The following is an 18,083-nucleotide window of genomic DNA, read 5'->3' as shown; positions in this document are numbered from 1 at the left end:
GTGGTTCCTACGTAAGCTGAGATAGCGCTAACCACAGACTAGACAATGGTAACTCGGACCTATGCTGCCTGAAAGGCCGTCAAGCGCTTCACGTTCCTCCTAAAGACTCCGAATGCAGAGCAGAGTGCAAATTACCTACATAAGGGAAAGTGTGCTGAAATAGAAAGATTCCAGAGTGAGTAAAACAAACCATGAATTACAAAATAAAGGATTAAGTACATACTGTTAGAGAATATGCCACCAACTTCCCAAAAAGAAACAGAAGATAGGTGCAGGGTAAAGAACATAAACAGCAGAGAGATAAGCCCTAGCTGGTCTTTCACTGACTGGCTTAAATTACAACAGTATGGCTGAACATCCAAATGAGACTATCACCAGCAGGAAATACCAGCAAAGGGAAAGTATATAAAGCCGCACCTGAAAGGTGATAGGGCAGACAAATGAGTCAATGGAAACACCTGCTACCCTAAAAAAAATGAATCAAGGATAACAGAAACCAAACACGCAAAGAAAAGGTGTATCTGCTGTGGCTCAATGGACAGAGAAGCCGACCACAAAGCACAGGCTCAAGGGTTCAAACCCAGACACATAACAACCATGCTTCATAACTAATATGTTTAATTTATTCTCTAACTAGATTATGGCAATACCAAATATGTATTTTTGTGCTTAATAAAATTTCATGTCATGGGAAAAAATCCTTTCCATGTAAGGCTGTGTGACCACGATGCACTTTTTAAGCGTTTCCGCAGCGGCAAAAACGCTGCAGAAACGCTTAAAAAGCGCATGGTAGAAGGCCTGCCATGTTCCCCAATGATAATCCGCATGTGCTGTGCACATGCTGCGGAAATTTCCAGTGCGGATTAACATTGCGGAAAAAAACGCAGCACTACCAATTATTTTGTGGAAGCGCTGCGTTTTCGCCGCCATTGACTTGCATTACAACGCATGGATTCCGCATCACTGTATATGTAGATGTGCATTCCATGCGTTCTAATGTGCGGATGGTACCTAGGTCTAGAGAAGAGGAGACTCTCCTCCGGACCTGGGTACCATAGAAAACTGTCAAAAAAAAAAGAATAAAATAAAAAATAAATATATACTTACCTTCTGCCGGCCCCCGATGCGCTCCTCCTCTCATGCCGGCAGTTCGCGATGGACTGAGGGACCTGCGCTGACGTCATAGTCATGTGACGGGTCACGCGACGCTGATGTCGGCAGGTCCTTCAGCGTAACGCGATCTACGGGCAGCCGGGACAGTGAAGCAAGACTGCGGGGGCCATCGGAAGGTAAGTGTAGCGCCCCGAGGGCTCAGTCGCTACAGAGGTGTGATATTCCACTCCCGGGTAAGGATGGAGTATGGACCAGGGCTCAGTTAGCTGCATGCATCACACACACCCCATTTCCGGGGGACAGCTCAACGGTGCTCCCATTTATACAGTAATGCAGGCACGACAGACCATGTCCCTGGCTGGAGTGGGGAGGGGGGAGGAAAACCCAGTGATGTAGGAGCAGAAGGGAACGGTTTCTGAGCATAGGTAGGAGCTCATTGGTTGCTGGTCACCTGAGCTCACACACTAGGGGAAGGTATATAAGATGGGCACCATCTTGGTTCTGGGAGAAGTTCAGTCAGAGGAGTGAGAGAAGGAGTTCAGCCAGAGAGGGCTGACAGGGAGCTGTGGTTCAGTCTGGGCCCAGCTCCATGAGGCAGGCCTAGAGTGAAGGCCGGAGAAGAAGAAAGGAACAGAAAGGAACAGAAACAGAAAGGAACAGAAACAGAAAGGAACAGCAAAGAAAGAGAAGTACCCAAAGTGTAGAAGGGCTCAGAAACAAGAAGGCAGAAGGGACCCTAAGAGCCCATGAGAATACCGGGTGAAGGGTCAGACAGATTAAGGGTACCGGATCCCAAGTTGGTGGAGGAGAAACTACCCTCAGCCAAAGACCGGAGGTCGTGATCATTTATTGGTGCGACACCTCACCAAACCTGCTAGGAAGGCACCATATAGGACAGCGGGGAACTGGGCCCACGTTTACCCGCGCAGATCCGCGGTAGCTGGACAAAAGTTGGTCACTGGTGGGGCAGGCCAGAGAAAGGATGGAAGGGGGTCCTGTGCCATATTCCTGAACTGCCTGGGGGTTGACCGAGCCCCTCACCTGGTGGACGCAGCACGGCTCGGGCGGTCATTGCTGACAGAAGTGACTGGGAATATACGAACTGTGAGTAAAAGACCCTGGACTGCAACATGTTGTCTTTGTGCTTTTTGCTTCGCCAGCACTAACGGTACTGGGACTCCCTGCACCATCACCCCCACCATCCACTACACTGCCCTGGGGCTGCACTCTTCCCGTGGGGAGTTGCACTACCTCAGCTGCAAACACCATCAGCCTCAGCGGTCTGCCCTGCAGCGGCTGTTCATAATAGCCGTAATCCACGGGTGGTGTAGTCGGACATTACCTACAGCACATAGCAGACTACCACTGGTCTGACCACCCTGAGCCACGGGACCGAGTGCCCCACGGCCCAGGGGGCGAGTCATAAATATAGATTTATTTTTTATTTTTTGACATTCTCTCGGGTCACACTATATAAATCCATGCCGGTTGCATGGATTTATATAGTGTGACCAAGTTGTCAAGCACTTTTCCAAGTGATGCTAAAATCGCTTGGAAAGTGTTTGACAGCCCGCATGCGGAAATGCATGTGAAGAACGCTTCACATCCGCATGTCCCTGGCAGGAAAAACGCATGTACAATCCACATGTACAATCCGCATGTACAATCCACATGTACAATCCGCATGTACAATCTGCATATACAATCCACATGTACAATCCGCATGTACAATCCGCATGTACAATCCACATGTACAATCCGCATGTACAATCCGCATGTACAATCAGCATGCGTTTTTTCTGCCAGTGGAGATGCAGAAACGCTCAGGAAAAATCCGGAGCATTTCTGCATCATGGGCACATAGCCTAATACATTCCATGAGCCATAACTTTTTTGTGTTAATGTAGCTGAATGAAAGCTTCATTTTAGGAGACAAGTTACATTTTTTCCATATAACCATTTTTTGAGTACATTTAAATAATTGATTAACTTTTCTTATTTTAGGGGAGGGGAAACTGTTTGAGCATTTTTATAACACTTTTACAACAGAGATCTATATTTTATTTAGTTCTCACTGTTCATATTTTTTTCAATAAACATTGTGAAATAACATTTAGCTAACTAAATTGAATGCTGATATAAAACTTTACAATACTTAGTATATCAAAGCACTGATAACCAGAGGTGTATCTAGGGGGGCAGGCGGGGTCATGTGATCATGTGACACTCGCTGGCACCACAGAGGCCCAAACAATATTGTTGGTAAGTGCTCCAGTGGAGCTGAAGACACCGATTTATTGTAACAAGTTTGAGGACACACTTTGAGGACACAATTTGGGGAGTGAGGAAGGGATGGGTGCGAACACAATATGGGAAGTTGGGGGGAGCGGGAGAAATTTGAGGACACAGTATGAGGAGCAAATGGAGAGATGGGGGGCATGTATGAGGAAACATTATAAGGGGGATGGGTGCAGACACAGTATGGTGAGTGGGGGGATGGGTGCAAACACACTATAAGGAGCAAGGGGATGAACGTATGCGGACACAGTATGGTGAGTTGGGGGATGTGTGAGGAGGCAGTAAGGAGAGCGAGGGGGTAAATATGAGAGGAGACAGTATGCTTAGCAGGGGGGATGTGAGAAAAGATAGTATGAGGGAGAAGAGGGAAATGTGTGAGGAGACTATTGAGTGAAATAGTGTGAGGAGATACTATGGGGGAGAAAAGTGTGAATGAGCAGAGAATAGAGACTGATAGTGTGTGGGGGGTAGCATGTGGGGACAGTGTAAGGGCACAGCCAGGAGAGGACTGTATGCCAAGGAGGGGGAGTGTGATGAGGGGTCATGGTATAGAAACTGGGCCTTATAGCGGGGTCACGGTGTGAGCAGACAGTGTAAATAGGGGGCCCAGTATGGAAATGAGAGGGCAGTGTGGAGGGCATACACCATAAGAGGGACAGTGTGTGAGTCATATTTTGTGCAGGGAATATAGTGAGGGGAAATAATTTATTCAGGGGCTCAGCGTAGGGTAAATATTTTCATTCAGGATCATTATAATGACACTGCTATTTTTAAGGGTATCATGAGGGGACATGCTGCATAAGACTGAAAAAAATGGAAGTCTACAGAGATGAGCTGTGGCTGTGAAAAGTCATCATGGCATCTTGACAAGATGAAAAATAGAAAGAGAACAATTCCAATCAGAGACAATGTCATCTGTAAGATACCAGAATGTAAATGCTTTTTTTTTGTGATTCTGACTAATTCTCATCAGTACTGTGGTTCCTGTATGGTCCGCAGTCTGATGATGACTAATAGCAACAACTCCCAGTATCTCCTTACCATTATTAAGCATGTACTGGAAGTTGTAGGTTCATGCGATACAAATGTATATGGGTCTGACCTAATATTACAATTGATATACCATGTACTGATGTTGGTTCTGGTGCTGAATTAATGTACTGATGGTGGTCCTAGTGGTGTATTCATGTACTGATGGTGGTCCTGGAGATGTATTTCTGTACTGATGAAGGTTCTTGGTGATGTATTCCTGTACAGATGAGTTTTGATGCTGTGTTTCTGTACTGATGGGGGTTATATGTGATGTATTCCTGTACAGATGAGAGTTTTGATGCTGTGTTTCTGTACTGATGGGGGTTATAAAGATGTATTTCTGTACTGCTGGTGGTTCTGGTGATGTATTTTTGTATTGATGAGGGTTGTGATGCTGTGTGTATATACTGATGGGGGTTCTAGTGATGTATGGTGGTTCTGTTGATGGATTCTTGTGCTGTTACTGGTTCTGATCCTGTACACTTGTAACAATACATAACTTGTCAGATGGCACGACACTTTATTAACATAGCCATGTATCACGTAATCTTACAAGTTAAGGGTTACTATGTTTTTATTTATGTTAGAAGCATTAAAGGGTTTGTCTAAGTTTGTGATGAGTCTACAGTCATTTTATGTGAATTCTCACAGCTCGCACTGTACACTGTCAGGATTCTTTGGTGCTGACAGTGAGAGTGGGAGGTAAAAAACCGCAGTTAGCTGATTTGCATACATATGGTCACGTACCGACTAGACATATGTGGCCTCACTCAATGAAAATGAATTCAGCGAGGCCAGACACATGTAGTCGGAATGTGACCAGAAGTAAACAAATCGCATACTTGTGCTCACATGACCATCCATTCTTGCCACCTGTAATGGAGCATCCTAAAAGTGTGCAATGCATGCGCTGTGAGAATTCAGAAGTCTGCAGTCACATAGAGTGACTGCAGACATTTATCTCAAACCTGGACAAGTCCTTTAATTATAAAATGAAGCACTATAGATGCCAATCCCAATAGCGTGTAATATATTTACTGTCAGAATTCAGTTCTGCTTGCTGGTTAGAGTAGAGTAGGTGATCTTGTGAGGATCGGAGGTTGCGTGCAGGTATGTACCGGGAGACTAGGTTACAGATATATGGAGGAGACAGGTTGTGGATGGCTTTGTATGCCATGGTTGGGTTCATGTGAATTTCAGGAAGGTAGAATTTCCAGTTTTAAAAATAGCAAGATTTCTCATTTTAATTTTAATAAAAATTGTGATATGGAAAAAAATATTGCCAAAATGTTTTTTACTTTAATCAGATTTAACACAAAGGCGTGATTTAGCCTATAGGTAATTTTCTGATGACACATTCCCTTTAATGAATACACTTATTCCTCCTCCCCTACTGGTACCCACTTATTTTTGTAATTGGCATGTATTATGCTCCCTTTGCAGCACCAATAGTTTATTTTTACCAAATCTCACTGGATGTTATTACAGACCATCTCTTTGATGATTTTATTGAGTATTTTAATAAAATTTGTGTTTTATTGAGCTATGGTTCAGATGTATGAATAAAACTGTAGATAACGTGAAGATGATGCTTCACTGACTTAAAATGTCTTTTTGACATGTTTTAATTAAGAAAGATAATTGCATTTCTTGTTTTCCTTCTTATACACACAAGGGACTTCAGTGTTGTTTTTTTCAGATAATAATACCCACAAGGATTTGACCAATATGTTACAAACTAGAATATAAAACTAATGGAGAATAAGTGTCAGGTACGTCTCAGAAGGTTAGAAAGACACACTACCCAGGGACATTGCTATAGCTTTTATTTTGCCCATATGTATATGTACAATATTTTATTTTTTGCAAGTTATGTATCATATATAAAAAATCAGTTTCAGATAAGATTTTTTTTTCTTATTTATTCCAGATCCTCATTGGAAATTCAACTTGTCTTTGGTAAGTAGATAATGTCCCCAGACATAAACATCAACATAAGGGCAATTATTAAATTTCCTACGGAATGTATATGTTGGATTATTTTGAGAATTTCTAGATTTTTGGCTACTTTTGCACCCATTTGAACCTGGCTCACATTGCATAGTTATGCAGCAATGCTCTGGGTCATAAATATGCAGCAACTTTATCTAGATGTTCTCACCAGGGTTCAATAAAGTAGTAGATTATCGTGCACTAGAGTAATGACGATAATTTGGAAGTTAAACATTTAGACTAAGTTTCCATGAGTATTTGGTGAGTTTTTGATATTGCAGATTTTCTGCACCATTTCTGCACCCATTAAGTAAAATAGGTTACTTGCATTTTTTCGAAAATTTACAACATCAAAAACTCACCAAATGCTCATTATGGAAACTGTCACAGTTTCATCACAAACTGTGGCCTAGGGACGTTGTGAGTGACAGCTCAGCTGCCCTATGGGATCTGGAGTTTGCTTGACTGTCAGTTTTGTGAGTGACAATCCAGTCATCGAATCTGATCTTGGGGCGAGCTGAGCAGTCAGCATTTTGAATGACAGCTCTGCTGCTCAATCTGGTATAGTCTGCTGCCGTTTCCCCAGGTGCTTTGTGTCCTTAATTATTTGCTAGGTATTTAGCTGGCTAGCTGTGAGAAGCTAGTGTCAGTTGTAGCTTAGCTTGGTTTAGTGTGCATGCTTAGCATTGTGTCTCTTCCTCTGATCTTGGATTTTTTGTGACTATTCGTGTAGATTATCCCTTCTGCTCTTGTTGCTCTCTGACTTCAGGTACCTGACCCCAGACTTGGCCTCTGACTATCCCCTTGTTTTACTCCTTTGTCTTGACATACCCTCTTGGCATTTGACTCCGGACTGTTACCTGTCCACGATTTTGTCTTGCCCCTCTGTACTACGTGCCCTCCTGGTATCTGACCTCAGACCTCCTGACTACCCTGTCTCACGGCTTGTCTATGAATAGTGAATCAGCATCACAGGAAGGTAGCCTTATACACTAATAATAGTTATTAGGCTGGATTTATACACAAAGATTAGGCAGGTTTTGTGGAATCTTTTGGACATTTTTATTTGCCAAAATCCAGAGGTAATAAATTATAAATAGAAGGTTTCCAACATACAATGAGTTTTCTCTGTGGAATTTTTTTTTTATGTTTCTTTTTGGCCAACGTGACTTTTTCCCAAAAAACAATACAGTATTTCACAGTACAAAAAAAGGTACTTTCTTTAAATTTTATTGTTGTTTTTGTTGAGTTCTGTTTTCTTTTTGGATTTGTTTTAGTTTTTTTTTTTTTTTTAGAAATAAACAAGTACGTGTATAAATAATATACGGTATGTACATCCAATAAATAGACCCCTCTAGTAGTATATTCATTATGGGTTTAAGTGAATTTTGAAATGGATCCATTTCAAAATCCACATCAAAGAAAGCTCAGAGTATTTTCAGCAGCTTTTAGATTTTGCAGTTCATCAGCTTTAAAATCCCACTGTGAACGTACGCTTACATATTGGACTAGCTACAATGAATGCAACAAGACATGTTGGGTCATATTTTTCAGGTTGGGTTTCCATTTATATTTTATATTTATGTTTTATACATTAACACTTTGTTCAGGCTTGTCCATATGAGTCTATTTGTAGCATCGGCGTCCCTGCCCCCTGACAGGCAGAGACGCCATCCCTCTTACCGCCGTGCTCCTGGCCCGGCGTCTTCCGGCTCTCCTGCTGCTGCCGGCGCGTGCAGCTTCCCGGGCACTGTGCTTAGGGCGCGCGGTCCCTCTCTCTTAAAGGGGCCCCGTGTGCCGTCCTAAGGAGTACCCGGCAAATGGCCAGAGGACTTCTCATATAAAAGGCACCTCCTCCAAAATGGAGGTGCCCGTGCAAGGTTGTAGCTCTGTGTTCTAACTCTGCTTCAGCCCTCAGGTCCCACTGCTAGTCTGACTACCAGTCCAGTCCGCCAGCCTGACTATCAGTCCAGTCCACCAGCCTGACTATCAGTCCAGTCCGCCAGCCTGACTACCTGTCTCTGCCAGCCAAGTACACTCACCAGCCCGACGGTCGGCCTACGGTCCAAACCCGCCAGTTTGTCTATGGGCCAGGCTTGCCTGCCTACCCGGAGAACGTACCAGTTACCTGCTGTGCCTACCAGCCAGCCTACCTGGAGGCTCCTCCCAGTTACCCGTAGTGTCTGCCAGTCCATCTACCCGGATCACCCGTCAGCCTGCCTGCCATGCTCATCTGCTGTACCGGTCAGTCCCTGCCTTCTGACCCGTGGGAGTCATCTGCTCTCATACAAGAACTGGCCCAGAGTAGCAACTGGTCCCTCTGCTCGGTCCTTCCCTGGTTCACGGAGTCGATTGAGCCGCCGTGCGACCTTGGTCCGTCCGAGTTGATACCTAGTTACGCCCCTCTGGTCCCTCCTTGCACTGCAGCACAGAGGTTCCACCACCCGGTTACATAACACTATTAATATTCAAGCTTACTATGCATGCAAAGGTGTAACTCACAATGGACCTATCATTTCCTAAAAGTTTTGACATGTCATGGTAACATGTATGAAGTTTTGATAGTTGAGTGGAAAGGCTAAAATTAAGGTATGGAAGAGATCAGCTGAGTGTTGTTCCTATTTAGATTTGATTAATACTTCTCAGTTCTAACCGGAGAATGTAGTAAGCAGTGTATCTGTTCATAGAAAGTCTATGAGAACTGTTGCAAAGCCAGGTAGGACTGGGTTAAATCCTATTGCAGCAGCTCTTGATTAGACGCACCTAAATAGCTTTGACTAAGAAATAGGGCCCATGTTCACTAGATGTGTCAGTCTGCTGGATGGAGCAGAGTCGAGTGTGCTGCTGGTGAGTGACCAGCCAATATGTCAGCTTTAGTGGGGAGCGAGACAAGCCAGGGTCTCCGTCCAAATGGAGACTGCATGGGTCAGCTAGGAAAGCTGAGCAGTCTGTGTGTTGGAGCTGCAGAGAACATGTGGAAACTGCAGCTTGTTTAATGTGAACTGTGCCCAGAGTTGAATGCTTCTGTTTGGCCTTGGAGGATGCTGGAGCTTGTGCTCAAGGGGATACAGAGACTGGTGGGATCGTGCCTCTTCTGAGTATACAGTTTGCTCCAGGAGAAACTGTAATCTGTTCGGGTGAGCCCGCACTAACATGTGCCTGCTAAATGAAGTGTTTATTTTCTGATACCTTTGTGCCCAGAAGAGGCTGTTTTTGGATTTGAATCCCTTGGAGTTTTATGAAAGCAATAAAACTGCACATGATTGAACCAAACCGCATTGCCTGTGTGAACGCTACCTAATACCTAACTGAGTGAATCCCTATAGTACATTCATTACCTTCTCAACTCTTCGAGAAAAGAGTCGAATCATCGGAATGAAGACTCACAGTACTTAATTTAGTATTTCGACTCCTTCATCATGAAAATTATAGTTGGACTTTGAAGCTCCTGAAACTCAAGGAACAAGGTACAGAGGACTCACGGAAGCTCCTGAGACTCAAGAAACTCTGGGACAGTGCCCACTAACTACTTTCTATGTCCTGTAAGACCCTGGCATCTTCATAAAGTGGCAATTGGGTCTTTGCGCCCTTCTAACACCAGAACATAACTGACTCCTCGTTTTGCACTTACAATAGCTAAAACCCTGTATGCATGGGCAATGTTAAAGGTCTTTTCCTGTCCTAATGCATGTTTCCTCCTCCATCTATTTTGCCAATCATGTAAATTTATACGGTTTCTGAATTAATCTACTTTTACAGGTCTGGAAGAATTATTATGCACCGGGACCATGTGTGAAGACAATCACACCATCGTAAATGATGTTGTTCTCCATGGATTCGAAAACCTTTACGACTACAACTTTAATATTCTTTTATTCTCTTTTTTCTTTCTAATTTTCATGATCATATTGGTTGGAAATCTTCTTATCATTGTATTAGTATCTGTCAGCCAGCATCTTAGACATCCCATGTATTTCTTCCTCAAGAATCTATCAATCGCTGATGTATTATTCACATCAAATATCCTACCAGCATTGTTACATGTCGTATTGTGGGGCAGCGGTCACTTATCTATCACTGGATGCATTCTTCAATATTATTTGCACAGCTTTCTTGCGTTTACACAGTCGATCTTGCTAACAATTATGTCCTATGATCGATACCTTGCCATCTGTCACCCATTACACTATGCCGCCATCATGAATCTTAGAAACTGTCTCTACCTTGTGTGTTTTTCTTGGATTTTCTCCTACTTTCTTATCTCAAGTGAAATTATTTTCATGTTCCAGTTGCAGTTTTGTGATTCGGATGACATTGATAATTTCTTTTGTGACATCGCTCAAATTCTTGAAATATCATCTTCCGACTATTCTACGATAATCTGGGTGGATTTTGTAATCTGCCTCCTTACTATCTTTTTTCCATTCGTATTTGTTGTTGTATCATATGTCTGCATCTTTATTACCATCCTCAAAATTTCTTCTGCCATTGGACGGAAGAAGGCTTTCTCCACCTGTAGCTCTCACCTGGCGATTGTCTCCATTTATTATGGCACTCTGATTGCTATATATATGGTGCCATCTGGAGCTTCTTCTCAGTCTAAGTTTAAGTCTTTAATCTACACTGTGTTAACTCCATTTATTAATCCTATTATTTACAGTTTAAGGAACAAAGAGATATTGGAGAGCTTAAAGAAACTTATTAATAAGCATATGCGAGAAGAGAAATGAATAGTGATGAGCGAGCATGCTCGTTACTCGAGATTTACGAGCATGCTCTGGGTCTCGCCCAGTATCTTCAGCATGCTCAAGAGGTTATGCTTCCTTCACTTCGTGTACATGATTTGCGACTGTTTGACAGCTTTAATACATGTGAGGAATGCCTGTTTCTTAGGCATTCCTTACATGTAATAAAGCTGTTAAACAGTCGCAAATCATGCACACAGAGAGACTGAAACATAACTCCCGAGCACGTTGAATATACTCGGCAAGCACCAGAGCATGCTCGCCAAAAGGGTTAACAGAACATACTCGCTCATCACTAGAAATGAAGGCTTAGCTCTTACTACCCATACTTCCAAGATATCCACACTTATGCCTACTGTCACATCTCTTTTTAGAACTCTAGTATCGAGGTATGACAGTACCGGTTTCATGTGTTGTGCCATACTTGCAGTCTATAGAGAAAAAAATTGCAAATACGTAGCATGAATGTTAGAATAAAGTCAACTTTTGGAGATGCAATTCAGCAATAATTGAAATTTGACTTATCATAGCCTCTGTCTAAGGCTAATATATACTGGAACTTTCTTTTTAATATTTTTTCACCAACCCAAAGGCATACATGAAGCAGAGAACATGACTGCTATGTGAACTATGAAGGAAGTAGGGTCAAAATAACAGTACCCATATTTTTTTCATGAGTTGTGAAGACCCGGAGAAGACTTCCTTCTTCACAGTGACCTCCAAATTAGCTAATAGGAAGAGGGCTACAATTACACTTTGTTCTTCAAGAGGTGGTAAGAGATAACAATTTCCCAGAATGTTCTGAACAATGGTTGCATAAAACAGCACCAAGAGGTATCCCATTTGGTCTTATCACTGTTTTTCATTTCCCAACCAGTAGACTCTATCACAGTATATGAACCATCTATGTCAACAAAGACTAATAATTTATTAATAAGAGACAACAGCTGGGAGTATATTTGTTTTACGTATCTAGGATTGCATGACCATGTCCACCAAAAGCATGTACACCCTCATATAATCGTAGAATGTTAGAGTGGGAAGGGACCTCCAGGATCACCGTGTCCAAACCCCTGCTCAATGCAGGATTCACTAAACCATCTGAGGCAGATGTCTGTCCAGTCTGTTTGAAGACTTCCACTCAAGGAGAACTCACCACCTCTCGTGGCAGCCTGTTCCACTCATTGATCACTCTAACTGTCAATGAGTGGAATATATGCAAAATATACAGTCACAGTTTTCTCCATGCTCAAGCTCTTAGTTTAGGAGTGTTGTAATTTGCTAAAAAAATCCATCAAAAGTAAAAAGTATGTGAAAAATTGTTGAAACAAACCAAAAAATTATTGTGGAAGCTTTCTTTAAGTCCAGCTGGGCATACATGATAGAAGACATTTCGGAAAAAACTGTAAAGTTGCATCGCTGGGATATTTACATGAGCATGTACCACATTATAGGGGCTGTATATAATACTAGTACAAGCGAATACTGGATGGCTTGGGAAAATAAGTGAGAGAATCTTTTCTCCTTGTACTAGTTTTCTTTTTTTTGTTTATGGTCTTCGGCTCGATCTTCCATGGCAACTTGATGGATGAATGCTCTGTAGGAAGATCGATGGAGTGCAAGCCTAGATAGGTCCACTAGGGTCTTCTCCGCCATTATCTTGATAGCATCAAGCCATTGGGTGGCTGGTCTTCCTCTTTGTCTTGTTCCTTCTATTCTTCTTGATGTTCTTCTCCAGTGATTGCTCTCTTCGTATGATGTGTTCAAAGTAAGCAAATCGTAGCTGGGTGATCCTTGCTTCGAGTGACATGTCTGGCTTGATTTGTTCCAAAATTAATTTGTTTGCTCCTCTTGCCATCCATGGTATTCATTTATTTATTATTTGTATTTGTTATTTATTACTATTGCGCCATTTATTCCATAGTGATTTACATGTGAAAAGGGGTATAAATAATAAAAAAACAAGTGCAATAATCATGAACAACACCAGTCGCCGACTGGTACAAGAAGAGAGAGGACCCTGTCCATGAGGGCTTACAGTCTACAAGGGATCGGTGAGGATACAGTAGGTGAGGGTAGAGCTGTCGGAAGAGGTAGGTCTTCAGGTTCCTTTTGAAGGTTTCCATGGTAGGCAAGAGTTGATATATTGGGAAGAGAGATGGGGAGCCAGTGGAAGGATTGGCAGAAAGGAGAGCCTGGGGAATGGCAGAGGGATAGGTGGATTAGTCAGGCAGCAGAGTTTAGGATACATTGGAGGGGTGCGGGAGTGTTAGAAGGGAGGCCACAGAGCAGAAGGTTGCAGTAGTCTAAGTGGGAGATGATGATGGCATGCACTAGTGTTTCTGCAGATTCCTGGTTAAGAAATACACAGATCCGGGAAATATTTTTGAGTTGGAGTTGGCAGGAGGTGGAAAGGACTTGGATATGTGGTTTGAAGGAGAAAGGGTATTGATAAAATCCAGCAAAACATTTCAAAGGCATTGATTCTTCTTCTGTCTTGTTTCTTTATCGTCCAGGTTTTGCATCCGTATGTTACCACAGAAGACACCAAACTATGTACGAGCTGTATCTTCGTTGCCAGTGAAATGTTCCTCTATTTGAAGACCTTTTCCAGTGGCTTCATTGTTGATTTGCCCATAGCTATTCTCCTATTGACTTCCGGTGTTGTCGTCACTGCGTCTTGAGTGATCATCGATCCGTGCAGGTTGAAGTCCTTTACAACTTCCAATGTGTCGCCATCCATCTCAAACGTGTCCCGGTCGTACCTGGCAGTTGTCAATATCCTTGTCTTCTTTGTATTGAGTAACAGTAACATGTTCAAGCTTTCCATCTTGACACTCCGTAATAAGTCCTTCATTCCATCTACGCTTGTTGCTATCAATGTTGTATCATCTGCATATATAAGATTGTTGATGGTTCATCCAGCAATTTTGATTCCTTCTTCTTTTTTGGCAAATCCAGCCTTCCCGAAAATGTAGTTTTCTTTACCACCATGGTATTTACACCACTTCTCATTCATCCATTTGCCAATTTTGGACTTTTTGTACACATTGTACATTTTCCACAATTTTGGTTGCAGAAAGCTATAATATACTGAATAAACATCACAGATATTATGTGAAAGGACTGCAGTAAAGAACAGTTACCATCCATTTACCCGTATATTTTTGCCACATTAACATTACTAAGGACGTGTTTGCATGAAGGAGCTTAAGATTCATTGGATTCATTTAGAGATGAGCACATGTTTTAGAGTAGAACTGAATTCTTCTTGAATTTTGCAAAACTTCCAGAATACCGATTTTTTGCAAAATCAACAAAATGGCGTCCAGCTGTGGCCTCAATATGCATGATCGTAGTCGTTAACTTTCCTTTTTATTTTCCATTCATCCCAGACCGCCATCACCACTTCTTCCATCTATAGCTCATCTCTACTGAATGTAACAAACAGACATCTTTGCCTTCCTGCTTTTCCACCACCCTCCTCAAATTCCCCCAAATCTACAAAAACCATACATTGCTATAACAAGTGCATAGACAGTACTAATGCCCTATCTGTGCATTGCATGAAAAAAATAACACCCTTTTGTGCCCCATATAGTAACAGTGACCCCTCTGTGCCTCCACATAGTCATTTTGCCTGCTGTGCCTCCTTGTAGTTAAACCCCCTTAAAATAAAAATAATAATACCTCACTGGACCACTTTATAGTTATAATACCCCTGTGCCTCATTATAATAATAATAATGCCCCCTCTGCCTCCTTATAATAATATCCCCTGGGCAACCTTATAATTATAATAATGATCACCATTGCCTCCTTATAATAGTAATGCCCCCTTATAATGATAATAATGACCCTCATTGCGTCCTTATAATAATAATAGTGACCCCCTGGGCCTCTTTATACTAGTAATAATACTGACCCCCTGGGCCTCTTTATAATAATAATAATAGTGTCCTCTAGTCCTCCTTGTAGTAATAATAGCAAGCAATAGGCTTCTTTTTAATAAAAATGGTGCTCCTAATGGACCATATGTTACTAACAAGATTAGTGCCCCACTGAGCCTTTTTATACTATAAATACTTATAGCACCCTCTTGGCCTCCTCATAATAATAATAACAATAATACTGCCTTTTACCATAACTATAATGCCTTCTTATAATAATAATTCTATTGTGCCCCAGGGAATCGTTATAATAGTTATAGCGCCCCTCCAGTCCTCCTTATAAAAATATTAGAGCCCCAACTTTACACTGCAATCAATAATACTATTACTCACCTCACCCTGCTCCCACACCAAGCAGCAATGCGTTCCTCATCATTACAGTCTCTGGCCCAGCACATGACATAATATAATCGCGCCACCTTATGCCCCCTGTGTGGTGCGATTAAATTACCGTATATGCTGGAAGCAGCCATGGACCTGCCTAAGTACGTGGCAGTCTACAGTAATGATGAGCGAGCACTTAAATGCTCGGGTACTCATTGCTCGGGTTGAGCAAATTGGAATACTCGGGTGCTCGGTCCGGTTAACGAACCCAATGTAAGTCTATGGGAAACTCAAGCATTTTTCCGGCGGCTCCCCCCGGAGGTCTGCAGAGGGCCTAAAAATTGCACAAATCGATGGGAACAGTGCTCAAATAACATGGGAACAGCATGGGGAAGACCCCTGGAAGCATTTCTGACTCCCAGGTCACTTCTGTCAACAACGTGGTCAGAGCATTACGTTACTTTTACGGACTCACAATAAAACATACAAAAACAAAACCAAAATGGATTTTCCTGGGAAATATGTTAAGGAACATCCTTTGCAGAGTAATGACTTGTATATAAGGCAAAATAAATAACCAAAAACAAAAATACTCCTCCACATCTTGGGCTATATTCATACGTAGTGTTTTTGATGCGTTTTTGCACTTTTGCATTGCTTTCAACCAAGACAAATGCATTCACCAGGAAATGTCATTTTAACATTTTACTACCTTATCTGGCCATGTGGTGTGTGACACATCATCAGACACATGCATACAGTGCTGAAAAGACATGGGAACAGCATGGAAAAGACCCCTGGAAGCATCTCTGACTCCCAGGTCACTGCCTAAAACTGTGGTCATCTCATCAGATGTGATCCTATATTACTGCAGTAATAATACAGACAATTTTGGCAAAGTGACAAATCTTAAACTCCATTTATAATGGGCAAGGTGTGTGTCAAGGGACGGGGAAGTGGACGTTATGGTGATGGTGATAGTGCACGCAGAGGCCGTGGTCAAGATGAAACTGTGCCTGCTAAGGGAGCACAACAAACACCCACGTCATGTCAAACTACCTTCCTGTCCCAATTTCTAGGGGGCCACGGAACACCACTATTGAAGCCAGAGAAGTGTGAAAAGGTTGTTGGTTGGATAGCAGATAAAGTTTCCAGTCAGTTTGCCACCGCCACCACCCTGTGTTCCACATGGTCCAATCTCAGTAGATGTGAGTCTGGATCACATTATGATTATTATTCCTTTATCACCATTTATTCCATAGCACTTTACATGTGAAAAAGGGGTATACATCGCAAACACAATTACAATAATCTTGAACAAAAATGTGACAGCTACTGGTACAGGAGAGGAGTGGACCCTGCCCGTGAGGGCTCACAGTCTACAAGGCATGAGTGAGGATACAGTAGGTGAGGATACAGCTGGTCTTGCAGCGGTATGGTGGAGCGAGACTTATTGTAGGTTGTAGGCTTGTCGGAAGAGGTGGGTCTTCAGGTGCTTTTGAAGGTTTCAATAATAGATGAGAGTCAGAAATGGTGGGGTAGAGAGTTCCAGAGAAGGAGGGATGCACGAGAGAAATCTTGTATGCGATTGTGGGAAGAGGACATAACATGGGAGTAGAGAGGGAGATCTTGTGATGATCGGAGGTTGCATGCAGGTAAGTACCTGGAGACTAGGTCACAGATGTATGGAGGAGACAGGTTGTGGATAGCTTTGCATGCCAAGGTTAGGGTTTTGAACTGGAGCCAGTGAAGGGATTGCTTTAGAAGAGAGGCCATGAAATAGCGAGGGGACAGGTTAATTAGTCGGGCAACAGAGTTTAGGATAGATTGGAGGAATGCGAGAGTGGTAGAAGGGAGGCCATAGAGCAGGAGGTTGCAGTCGTCGAGACGGGAGATGATGAGTGCGTGCACTAGTGTATTTGTAGATTCATGGTTGAGGAATGTGCAGATACGAGAGATTTTTGTTACTTGGAATCGGCATCTTCCTCACCCTGATCCTCCTTCCTCACACCATTCTGAGTGCCCTGAGACAACTGATCCCACACGAGGACACTCCGAAGAGCTGTTTTGTTCATCTTTCCATTTATAGATTCTGGCCTCTTGCTCGGTCCACTCGGAAGTGGAAAGAGCTTGGATATGTGGTTTGAAGGAGAGATTAGAGTCCAGGGTTACCCCAAGAGCTGTTCTCTTTTCCATCGCTAGATTCGGGCCTCTCAACCAGACAGTTTCGAGCAGGGCAACAGAAGATCGCATGTAGCGATTTGAGCAGCCATGGTCACCCGAAGGTGACAGTGGGAAAGTGCAATTACTGTCGTAAGAGGTAGATAATGATGAGACACAAAGGATAGAAAGTCAAAAGGAGGATCAGGGTGCGGAAGTGGAAGACGAAGCGGTGGATGATGAAGTCACTGACCCAACCTGGCAAGGAGACATGCAGAGTGAGGACAACAGCACACAGGGGGAGGGAGGCATAGCATCACAACATTCAGGAACAAAGCGGGCAAGCGCTCCCCGGAACACCAACACGACGGAAGTTGCCAGTACAACTGTTACGTCTTCCCGAGTCTGGTTCTTTTTTAAGGACTGTTTAGATAACCCCAAAAAGGCCATTTGCAACATCTGCCAGGCCA

The 18,083-nt window shown here is 42.8% G+C and overlaps 1 protein-coding gene across 1 annotated transcript; it reads left to right on the top strand.

The window, feature by feature from the left end:
• Positions 1-10,223: 10,223 nt before the first annotated feature.
• LOC141174472 (olfactory receptor 1M1-like) lies at positions 10,224-11,165 on the top strand. The gene has a single exon (XM_073659406.1). The coding sequence runs from the start codon at positions 10,224-10,226 to the stop codon at positions 11,163-11,165; it is 942 nt and encodes a 313-aa protein (XP_073515507.1).
• Positions 11,166-18,083: the final 6,918 nt, after the last annotated feature.

This window comes from Phyllobates terribilis, unplaced genomic scaffold (assembly GCF_046119375.1).
Source record: "Phyllobates terribilis strain yellow unplaced genomic scaffold, ASM4611937v1 Scaffold_13__5_contigs__length_258822181, whole genome shotgun sequence".
In the NCBI taxonomy this organism is placed as follows: Eukaryota; Metazoa; Chordata; class Amphibia; order Anura; family Dendrobatidae; genus Phyllobates; species Phyllobates terribilis.
This window is presented reverse-complemented; position numbering and strand designations above follow the sequence as displayed.

What these genes read in the sequence shown, in the direction of transcription:
- LOC141174472 (XM_073659406.1), top strand. Translation starts at nt 10,224, where the DNA reads ATGTGTGAAGACAATCACACCATCGTAAATGATGTTGTTCTCCATGGA.